Here is a 12549-nt window from a genome sequence, read left to right on the forward strand (position 1 = left end):
ATTCATATACAAGGAATTCTTTAGGGGAGGGGATGTCAGAAGTATATTGAGCTCGAACAGTGAGCTAAGTGATTTGTGATAACTGAAAGGAAAGTGGAAGAGCAATTGTTGAAGCAAGACATAAAAAAAGGCACCCGGAGTGGATGGGATCTATCCAATTATATTAAGGAAGGCAGCAAAATCAGTAAGCAAACCCTTAGCCATAATTATGAGCACAACCTTGGATTTGGGGGGGATCCCTATGGACTGGAGATATGCAAATGTATTCCCAATTCACAAGGTGTGGGATCAAAGGGTAACAGGTCTGTAAGTACCTGTTAGCTTAACTTTTATTTCAGAAGTTAAGTTAACAAGTCCAGTGAAAATAATGGAGTCACTGGTTAAATAAGTAATGAAGAACCATCTATACAAGAGTGCAATTATACTGCAGTTACAACGTGGATTTGTTAAGAGTGGTCTTGTCCAACCAATTTGATTGAATACCATGATGCATTGACCAAGGAACTGTATAGAAAAAATAATTCTGATATTATATACTTGGATTTCAAGAAGATTTTTGATACTGCTGCACATAAAAGGCTGCTATACTAACTGGAGCAATGTGGCATTAAGGGAAAGTTACTGCGATGGATAAAGGGATGGTTGAATAGAAGAAGACAAAGAGTGATTATCAATGGGCACTGCTCTTCATGGACTAGTGTTATTAGTGGAATCCCCTAGGTCTCCCTCAGTGCTGGGTCCATTGTTGTTTTCAATATATATTAATGGTATTAATAAATGTATATCAGGCTTAATGTCTAAGTCTGCAGATGATACAAAGGTTGGCAGGGTGGTTAATGACAGTAATCAGGGCTAGCTACTGCAACTCGATCTAGGAAAATTAGGTTGATGATTTGAGAAATGGAGTTGAAGTTTAGCATTGACAGATTCAAGGTACTGCATATGGGTAGCAGTAATCCCAGAGTAATTTATCAACTGTGTGGTACTACACTCAGAGAAGTTTAGTATGATAAAGATCTAGGGGTAATTGTGCAGTCAGAGATGAAGTTTTCTGAGTGTTGCAGACATGCTGCCAGGACAGTTCATGTGGTTTTGCAAAAGATATACATAAACATTGCTAGCGGGGATAAGATGTGATTAACCCTTTGTACAAGGCCATGGTTAAGGTTCATTTAGAGTACTGTATTGTATACAGGCCCTACTTTAGAAGGATGTACATCTACTGGAATGGGTGCAGAGGAGGGCAACCACATTTGTGGAGGGAACAAAAGGATGCTCTTATCTAGAAAGGTTTAGTTCTGCAAATTGTAGCATCTGTTCCTCTTGCTAAGACTACACACATGAGGGGACATAAATTTAAATTGAGGAAGGAATGGTTGCAGGATAGGTGTGCCCCAGTTTGCCTTCAGCCAGCGAGTGGTTGATTGTTGGAATGTGCTTCCATCTATTATGGAATTGGATGGTCTGAAAAAATTCAAGGAAGAACTAGACAAATTTTTGGAGGGTAAAGATGAGTGAAGTGTGTGTGTGTGTGTTTGGTTGATGCTATATAAGCTTGCTTTCTTGCATCATTTGCCACTGCTACTACTACTACTACTAATTGTGCAGTCAATGGTATGCAGGAATTTTGTTAGCAGGGATAAGGAAGTGATTATCCCATTGTACAAGACGATGGTTAGGCCACATCTTGAGTACTGCATACAGGCCTGGAGGCCTCATTACAGGAAAGATGTAGAGCTGCTGCAGTGAGTAGACAGAAGAGCAACGAGACTGGTGAGTGGAACAAAGGGGTGCACATGCAAGAAAGACTTCAGTTCTGCATATTGCAGCATATGGAGAGACTAGGTATCTGCAAGGTGATCTGATTGAGGTGTTTAAGGCTTTGAATGGATGGAATTCTTCCTCTTGCTTGGGCCATATATAAACAGGTGGCATTTGCCTTTAGCTAGCCACTGGGTTTGATTGCTGGAATAAACTTCCAGCTGTTGTTGGAAGTTAACAGCTTAAATAAATTCAAGGAAGAACTAGACAAAGTATTGAAGGGAATGAATAGGTGAATGGGAAGGTTTTTTTTTGGGGGAGGCTGATGCTGTATAAGCTTGGTTTCTTGCATCATTTGCCACTACTAATGCTAATGCTGTACTATGCTCGATTACAGTGGTGCATGTAGCATGCACTGTTATAGCTTCTGCTTGATTTGCATTTTCTGGAGCTTAAAATTATATTTTGATGTAATAGTTAACTTTAATATATTAAATTCAACAAGGATGGCAAAGTTCACATAAAATTCAATAGTATAAAGTTTTGCATGATTGTATCAAGACTTTGATCTTTGGGGGGGGGGGTTCTTTTTTATTTTTTTGCAAGTGATCAAGGCTCTAGTAAAAATGTTATAACGTACTGCTGAAGGATAAATGATTTCTTCATGGTGTGAAAATTGTCGATAATTTGTAATTAATATTTAATGATACAACCACATTTAAACAATAAATAAATAATAAAAAAAATAACATAATTATAACTTAACTTTTAGACACTGGCATATTTATTATTATAAATTTGTATTTGAAATGTATCCCTTTTTATATCTTTTGAATTGTTAAAAGAAATTAAGCTGGTATAGGTATTTAGATGAACATATTTCTTAATTTTACATATTATATACATTAAAAAAAATCTACAGTATATGTTTTTAGCTGGCTGGGGATCTTTCTCTCTTTTCACTAGTCAGCACTAATCAGTCATCACATTGAAATTCTACCTTCTTCAACATCTCTTTTCCACTACCTTGACATGCTGCTGAAATATTTCTTTGTTTTTTATCAAGTTTTCAGAAAAACAATTCAGAGGGAATGTCATGACCCATCATGTTCACATTGCAATTCAACTTTTGAAATTTGGATCTTTGTTTTTCTTTATGATATTCTAAATAACCTTTTTGAAGTCAACTCAAGCTTCTCTTTTACATTTGTTCACTGTTTTTTTCATTCAAGGTTAACTTCCTGACCAGAGCTCACCAAAGGCTCATTCTTTAACTTTCTGGGAGGTGAGAGCTGGAAATTTGGTGCAAATGTATTTCATGAAATCATTATTCATAACAAATCCCTTCAGAAGTAGTTTCATCACATCCATATTATCTATAACAAAGAAGTAATGACCACCTATTATGAACAAACAAAGGGGGGGGATAAAAATACTCATTTCATGTTTCTCTTGATTAACAATATTAGCAATAATAGTCTGATCAATAGCAGCCATCAGTCATGATTAGTAATAACTAGTGAGAAACTAAAGTTTCATAATAACTTGCAGTTTGATTGTTGCTTAACTAATCAATCATGTAGGACATGATTGATCAGTTAAGCTTTTGCAGAGCAGCTAAAGTAATAGTAATAGTAATACTATTACTATTATTTTAACACATCTCCAGTCCGTGGGAACTTCCTCTTAGTCCAAGGATGCTCTCATATTATATGGCTAAGGGTTTGCTTAGTTTCTTTGCTACCTCCTTTAATATAATTGGATAGATCCCATCCACCGAGGAGCCTTTCTTATGTTTAACTTCAACAATTTCTTCTCCACTTTGCTCTCAGTTATTACAAAATCATTAAGCACCCTGTTACAGTTTGATAAACTTTTAAGAACTACAGAACATATTAAGAATTTAAAGTTCTTAATATGTTCGGTAGAAATAATACATCGGTTATGATCGGTAGAAATAATACAGAGAGAGAGAGAGAGAGAACAGTTCACAGAGTTATAATTCCAAATTCCAGCCTGCAAATGATAACTACTGAAAAGATTAAATGGTAATTTATTTCTAAAAATAAAAACTTACCACAACCACTATTTTGTAGCCACTCATGAAGAGAAACTCCTTGTTCGCAACACTGTTGAGCATACTGAAATTTTGAACGACACACTGACAAATCTGGATGGACACTATAATTTATATCATTCTGGCAAGCTTTTGTATAGGGGGATGGATCAAGAAACAGCTCACAAGGGCTAGTAGTAAAGTTACATATTTCTGGAGGAACAGGTTTGACGATAATACGTTCAAGTGTGCACTTCTCGCGATTGCCATCAGTCAACCAGCTATACGCAAAGTCGTCAACATTTTCAGTAACATAGCCACCTCGATGATATAGATCATCACTTGAATTAAAGTTGCATATACCTAGTTATAAAATAAGTAAAACTGAATAAGCTATTTATTTTAATTCTTTGGAAATATTTTAATATTGCAAAGAATGAAAATAACTTTACTAAGAATTAAAAAATAGAACTCAATTAGCATAAAATATATGTCACGATTAGAAGAAAAGAAATTGGATTTTGAGTTTTTTAATTTGTTTACTACTGATGTAATCATGTTAAGATTTTGGAATAATGTATATGCCCAACTGCTGGATGGCCAATACACAAGATTTAAATGATGCATGTTTATTAAATGTAGAACAGTTTTAGTTTGCATAGTTTTTGTTATATCTCAATTTACATTTAAAATGTAAATCAAGGCACAATGAAAAGGCAAATATTTTGGTAGGTATTTAAGTATCCTAAGTAGGGCCAGTAGTTATCTTTGTGCAAAAAAAATAAAAAAATAAAATAAATAAATAAATAAAATGAAAGAAATAAAGCTAAATTAAATTTAATTCATTTAATTTTTAAAAATTAAACTGACTTTTGATATAAATGATTAATTATTTTACAAATTGAGAAGTGTGGATGTAAAATAATCTGATCTCTCACTGTTGGTATATAAAGGAATATATGAATAGGCCCTTGTGTAACTTTTTAGGGGATAATCAAGTTCATTAAATTTTGTAATTAAATTTTTTAATTAAAAAATAAAAATAATTAAAAATATTATTCAACTGATGAAGGAAAACACTTGTTAATTTCAAATAGCATTATACTGAATGGTATACAAAGAAAATCGCTTATCTGTTCACTTAACACAAAGTCTATTTGGCATTTACATAAAAAAAAACAAATACTTTTTCATACTTTTTCTCATTCACAAAAGTGATCATTCAGTTCCACTTAAACAGTATTAAACTTCCTATCTTGGCCATACTGGGAGGTAATTTATTCCAGTGTTCTAAAACATACTGCCTAAAGGGTAAACTTCATGTGATTCGGTCTTCTGTTATTGTCAGAGATTTTACAACTGTATTCAACAGTTCTGGTCAATTATCTCAATTATCTTCCTCATGGCCCTAGCATTGTAGTCCACACTTTCTAAGTTGTTTTTTGTATGGACATTGATTACTCTTCATTCTCTTCACCAATCTCTTATTACTCTTCATTCTCTTCATTACTCTTCACCAATCTTCTTGCCCTTCTTGCACAAAATAGAGGGAGTGCTGTGGCTCGGGGGACAACCAAAGGGGATGATTTTCCAATGCATCATAGCCTAAAAAAATGTACAACTAAGGTAAAGAAAACCTTCACGAGAAGCACGCAAAAGTTCGATGAAATTTACCGGTAAAAGTACTTTGCCGTAACGGCATTTGTATTATTGCTCGCTCGGTAAACAGACGGTGGGTGTTATCGGTCTGGAGTAGAAGTTGAATCTTACGGGAGCTTGAAACCCTCCTGATTTAAATGAGATTTAGAGGGGGGGTAACCTGACCTTTTTCTTTAGAATCACTAATTGAACAGAGTCATATTGGAAGTTCTGGCGTTATAAAAAATGTTCATAACGTAGTTTCACTGATAAACCTTTTTTGGAAGTTTGGCATGCTTCTCGTGCGGGCTTCCTTTGCCTTTTTTTTTTCTTAATAAACAATTTATTCACTAGTCCACCAGTGATTCTAAAGAAAAAACGTCAGGTTACCCCTCCACTTTGGGAGGGTTTCAATCTTCCATGAGATTCAATTTCTACTCCTGACCAATAACACCCACTGTATGTTTACTGAGCGAGCAATAATACAAATGCCGTTACGGCAAAGTACTTTTACCGGTAAATTTCATCGAACTTTTGCTTGCTTCTCGTGCAGGCTTTCTTTACCTTCACCAAATGTACAAATTGTGAAATGTTTGCAAACCTATCTGGAACGGGTGATGATCTAGCCAAGGATTTATGAGGGTTTGAAAAGTATGGTAGATAACCTCAAAGGAATTGAAAAGGGAGCCCATCAAACTCTCAGCTGCCCAACACAATGCCAGAGCTCACTCTTGTGCATCAGGCAACACAGTGACAACCTTCAGGGCAGAATGTGTGGGTCCCAAAGGAGCTAGCTATTGTTGATGACTTTATTGTCAGGGAGAATGCAAATATAATGTGCAAAAAGGAATAGGTGGAATAGGACCAGGGTATGTCTGCGTCTGCCAGGGGCAAAGTTTGATGAAGTTGTAGAGCAGACACCTTTTAATGGCACAAAGGGTGATATTGTTGTACACATTAGCACTAATGACATTAAGAGTAGGAGATCTGTGGACTTATTTAACAAGTACAGGTCAATGATGAGAGCCCTGTCAATCAATTTGGTCCTGGAGTGATTGTGCAAGGCTCATGGGGTAGAATATGTTTCAGCGTGTTCTGTGCTTGTTAACAGGAGAGATTGTTTCTGCAGGGATGTGATACACTTAAATAGAAAGGTGCAAGAATATTTGCTGATGCTATCATGGCAGTATTAGGTGAGTCAGATTGGTCCACTTAACATAGATGGTTCAACTATTGATGATCCTGCTAAAGTAGCTAAGAAACTGAATGAGTATTTTGAATCTACAAAGGAGGGGAATGCCAGAAGTTTATCAAACTCTAACAGGGAGCTAAGTGATTTTGTAATAACTGAGAGAAAAGTGGAGGAGAAATTGCGAAATTGAACATAAGAAAGGCTCCTGGGGTGGATGAGATATATCCAGTTATATTAAAGGAACTGGCAAAAGAAGTTGGGGAACCTTTATCCATAATTATGAAAGCTTCCTTGGGTGCAGGGGAGGTCCTGTGGACTGTAGATGTGCAAATATGCCCCAATTCACAGAGGGAGATCAAAGAGTGACACGAGTAATTACAGACCTGTTAGTTTAACTTCTGTTTCAGGGAATTAATGGAAGCACTGGTTAAGGAAACAATGCAGGATCATCTTACAAGACTGCAGTTATAGTTAAGACACAGCATGGTTTTGTTATGGGGAAATCTTGTCTGACTAATTTTGGATACTATGATGAGGTCACAAAGGAACTGGGTTGCAAAAAATAATTTTGTTATCATATACTTAGATTTTAGGAAAGCTTTTGATACTGTGGCACATGGAAGACTACTGTACAAATTGGAGCAATATGGCATTAAGGGCAAGTTACCAAAATGGATAAAGGATGGTTGAGTGGGAGAAGACAGAGTAATAAACAGTAATAATTGACACGGTGGTAATCAGTGGACACTGCTCTTCGTGGGCTAATATTATTATTTGAGTCCCCAGGGTTTGCTGCTGGGCCCATTGTTGTTTTCTGTATTTATCAATGATATTGATGAAGGTATATCGGGCTTAATGTCTAAGTTTGCAGATGATACTAAGGTTGGCAGGGTTGGAAAAGTTGAGCAAATGAGCTGAGAGTTGGCAACTGAAGTTTAACATTGACAAATGTAAAGTACTGCATATGGGTAGCAGTAACCCGAGAGTAATGTATCAACTGGGTGGTGGTTTTACTACACTCAGGGTAGTGGAGAATCAAAAGGACCTGGAGGTAACTGTGCAGGCAGATATGAAGTTTTCTGAGCAGTGCAGACAGGCTGCAAGAGTAGCTCATGGAGTCTTGTCAATGATATACAGGAATTTTGCTAGCGTGATAAGGAGATGATTGTGCCCTTGTGTAAGGCAATGGTCAGGCCACACCTTAAATACTGTATACAGGTCTGGAGGTCTGATTATAGGAAGGATGTAGAGTTGCTAGAATGAGTACAGACATGGGCAATATGATTGGTGAGTGGAACAAAGGGTTGCTGTTAACATGGAAGGCTTAAGTTCTGCAAATTGCAGTTTCTGGAGATTAGGCACCTGCGAGGTGATCTAATTGAGGTGTATAAGGCCTTGAATGGTTTGAGCAAGCTCAATGCTGATGGGATTCTTTCTCTTGCTCAGATTACTCACCTGAGGGAACATAAGTTCAAATTGAGGAAAGACAATTGTAGAATAGATGTGCGGAAATTTGCCTTTAGTTAGTGGGTGGTTGATAGTCGGAACAAACTTCCATCTGTTGTAGTGAAGGTCAATGACTTAAATAAGTTCAGGGCAGAACTAGACAAACATTTGGAGTGAATGGATGGGTGAAATGGGAAGAGTATTTTTTAAATTTTTTTTCGCTGCTATAAGCTGCTTTCTTACATCATATACCTCTACTAATGCTAAATCACAGATAAGATAATGTGCCTTCCTAGCTACTTGATATAAATGAATGGTAAATTTCATATCTGATGGTATTATAACCTCTCAGTTGTTTTGTCCCAAATGACCTCTTTTATTTTCTCTTTATCCCCCCTCCCCAAGCTTATAAATAACTCCTATTTCTGTTCCCAGATGCAAAGCTTTAGGTGCCATTTTTCAGCCATATATGCAACTGATCAAAGTCACTTTGGAGTAAAAATGAACCAATCATTCCTATCTTCAAATCATCAACAAAGTCTGATAACTTCTCTTTTATTCCTTATAAATATCACAAAGCTAGATTAGAAACAGAAGAAGTTCAAGAACTAATCCTTCAGGAACTCCACTTGCTACACTGATCCACCCTGAATAATGGTCATTTATAACTACCCTCTGTCACATATCTCCTAGTCTGCCACAGAACCAAAATGGATGTTACCAGTAATCTCCATCTATTCCAGTTAATAAAGGGTGTCCCAGAAGTAGGAATCTGTCAAACTTTAGGGATTGATGCCTATAGTGATTTTAAACAAAAAATTCTGGTGAAGGTAAAGAAAGGCAACATGAGAACCATAGCAAACTACAGAAAACTTACCAGACAAACTGGTTTGCCAGTACTGCAGTTTCTCCCTGAGATCTTGGTATTATTATTGGTATAAGTGTTATTGGTAGTGGCAGTAGAAGTCGAGAATGATATATTGATTGACAAGCAGGCATGACAGACAATGTACTGATTGGTGTGTGAACAAAACAGACAACATCATAATGTTAAGTGACTGAGAGACATTATGATATGTATATATATAAAGAATCTTTCTTTCTTTTCCTAACCTAACCTTTAAAGTTAGGTAAGGAAATATAACAAAAAATAAAGAAATATTTCCCTTTTTTCCTAACCTAACCTTAACAATGTACAAAGAAATCTGTAATATGGTTTTTTTAAATAGCATAATATGGTTTTTTTTTATTTTTTTCTCATTATTAAAAGTAGATTATTGGAGTTCATGAGTGTTTTATTCATGAACTCCAATAATCTATTTTTAATAATGAGAAAAAATTAATAATTAAATCGTCTCATCCCTACATGTCATTAAATATATCATTCTTGACTTCTATTGCTTCTATCAATAACATGCACCGTCTGTTTACCAAGAATGAAGGGAGAAACTGCGGTGGTGGCAAACTGGCACCACAGTTTCTCCCACAGTTGGTATGTTACTCTGGGGGTTACTGCTACCCATATGCAGTACTTTGCATTTGTCAATGGTAAACTTCAGTTGCCACCGCTCAGCCCATCTGCTCAACTTTTCTAGATCCTGTTGCAGGTATCATCCTTACTGTCATCCCTACCAACCTTCGTATCAACTGCAAATTTGGACATTAAACTTGATATACCTTCAATATCAGTGATGAATACAGAAAACAACAATGGGCACAACAGAAACACCTGAGGAACTCCACTAATAACATTAGTCCAAGAAGAGCAGTGTCCATTGATTATCACACTTTGTCTTCTCCCTCTCAACCATTCTTTTATCCATTATAGCAACTTGCCCTTAATACCATACTGCTCCAATTTGTACAGTATAGGGCTCACAATACCGCTCAAAATCTTAATACCGGTATTTCGGTAAATTTTAATTTATGAAACAGGGATACTGGTAATCCAAAAAAAAAAAAAAACACCATTTTTCACAATAAATTTTGATGACAATTAGGTGCAAAAAACAAGTAATTACTTGAATTCATGTTTTAAATCAAACTTTTATTACAATAACAAGTATTCTAACAAAAAATTATTAAACATACAGTTATTCTAAAAACAAAAAAATATACATATTGAAACTGCAAATTTGGTTATGTCTAGGCATCCACACTACCTGTCCGAATAAAGTGAGCTCTTAAGAAACAAGCAATCAAAAGTGTTATCGATTAAACTGGATATAATTTTGGTACATATCAATTAGTGGAAGAAAATGTCCTTTTGGATTCTGTGCTGGTTGGTGCTATTGTACTGAGATAGTCATAGATGAGTTGCAGTTTACCCCCCCCCTCTTATTCCCTCATCTTCAAAAAATCTTATTTTCTTTTTATCAAATATACAAAATAACTCCTTTTTGACGTTTCATGGCACTATACCCATATTAATGAAAGAACGATACTGACATTTAAGCTTGGTGAGGAAACTAAATCTAAGTTGTGGGGGGGGCTATTTAATTATTTATTCATTTTTATTTCCCCATACCTTACTTAGTATAACCGTCAGTGGTCTTTGTTATGATTTTCTTACAGTAGCTCCCCTCAAGCACTAAGGCCCACAAGCTACATGACTGCGTTAAAAAATTAGAATTTCCAGGAGCTGAGGGATATTGAATTTGAAAATTAAATTTCTCAGATAATGAATGGAATTTGTGGGTTGGTCACACACACACACACACACACACACACACACACACACACACACACACACACACACACACACACACACACACACACACACACACACACACACACACACACACACACACACACTAGCAAGGCTTTTGTGGATCTATTGGATAATTGTTTTCTACATCAGCATGTTTGGGAGCAACTAGAGGGAGTAATACTCTTGATCTGATTATCAGTAGTGATTCTTCATGCATTAAGAATCTGCAGATAAAGGAACCACTACGTGGCAGTGATTGCAGTGTGCTGAAGTGGGATTTACTCAAAGAGGTAACTACCATCAAGGGTAAAGGGAAGGGTTTTTGCTTTTGTAAAGTCGACTACGGAGGTCTGAGACGGTATTTAAATTCTATACGGTGGAACCAACTGATGATGTTACTAACAACAAATTCAAAATGGGAAGCATTCAAAGAATTAATCTTGAAAGCTATTAGGCTTTACATAGCAACTAAGAAATATTGTTCAAGGTTTAGGCCTAAATGGATGTCAGATGAACTAATGAGTCATGTGGCAGAGAAGAAAAGTGCATGGGTTACATTACAAATTATTGGGTCACATGGAAGCCTATGATAGATATAAGCTTGTCTGTAACCAAGTCACAAAGGAGGTTAGGCAGGCAAAGGCAAAGGCAGATTACAAGAAATATTTGGCAAAGAATGCAAAAAAAACCAGCAAGGAGTTTTTTACGTATGTAAACTCTAGAACAGGGGTGGGCAACAGCCGGCCCGCGACGATGTTGAATCCGGCCCCCTCGGTAAATGCATAAATATAGAAAATCCATAACTGACTACACTCGCCGTAAACGTTCGGCTTAATTCGGTTCAATCGGGAATCGCGGCCAGTACAACAGTAACCAAGTGATTCTACGCAGCGTCAAAGAGTTATTTCCTAATTATTATTGTAGCATCGATCGAACGAAGTTCCTTTGGGTTTGACTTCTTATTGAAAAAAATAATATTGGTGTGAGATATTTTATGTTTTATGCCTTTTCTAATTATTACAATTTTTAATTTAATATAATTTATAGCCCATAAAATGAGCCAATTAAAAAAAAAGAAAAATTGATGCCAAATGCCACATTTTCAATGATAATTGGAGTAATATAACATTCAAGTAATATAACATTTTTTAGGTTCTAATTTTTTTTATTAAATCGTTCAATCTATTCCGGCCCACATCATGATGCGAAAATTTCATTCGGCCCGCATCATGATACGAAAATTTCATTCAGCCCGCTGACGAAAAAAGTTGCCCACCCCTGCTCTAGAAGGAGTCCATTGTTGGGTCCATTGTTTTTTTCTGTATTTATAAATGATATTGATCGATGATGGTATATCAGGCTGAATGTCCAAGTTCGCAGATGATACAAAGGTTGGCAGGGTTGTTAATGACACTAATTACAGTATGCTGTTGCAACAGGATCTAGAAAAGTTGAGCAGATGGGCCAAGAGATGTCAAATGAAGTTTAACATTGACAAACTTCACCCCAGGGGCTCACATCTGGTTAGTATGGGCTTGGCACACCCAGTGTCCTTAACTGGATACCATCATTCTTATCTTCTTGGTGATTTCTTTCTACTTCTGACTCTTTCTCTCTCTCTCTCTCTAACCCGGGAATTTTTTTTTTGGCTGGTGCAGCATAAGCCTCAGACGTCCTTGCAATAGAGTAACGTATCAACTCTGTGGTACTACACTGACAGAGGTAGAGAATAAAAAGGACTTGGAG

General features: G+C 36.3%; 1 protein-coding gene across 2 annotated transcripts in view; it reads right to left on the reverse strand.

Moving 5' to 3' along the window:
- LOC150091211 (hemocytin-like) overlaps positions 1–12549 on the reverse strand; it is a 1750539-nt gene that overhangs the window by 323276 nt on the left and 1414714 nt on the right. For both annotated transcript variants that reach the window (XM_090374755.1, XM_090374750.1), the window contains one exon: positions 3839–4180. In XM_090374755.1, coding sequence (XP_090230881.1) covers positions 3839–4180 — 342 coding nt within the window. The remainder of the gene's footprint in view (positions 1–3838; positions 4181–12549) is intronic.

Source organism: Mastigoproctus giganteus, chromosome 1, assembly GCF_048544385.1.
Source record: "Mastigoproctus giganteus isolate SK-2022 chromosome 1, ASM4854438v1, whole genome shotgun sequence".
Taxonomy (NCBI): Eukaryota; Metazoa; Arthropoda; class Arachnida; order Uropygi; family Thelyphonidae; genus Mastigoproctus; species Mastigoproctus giganteus.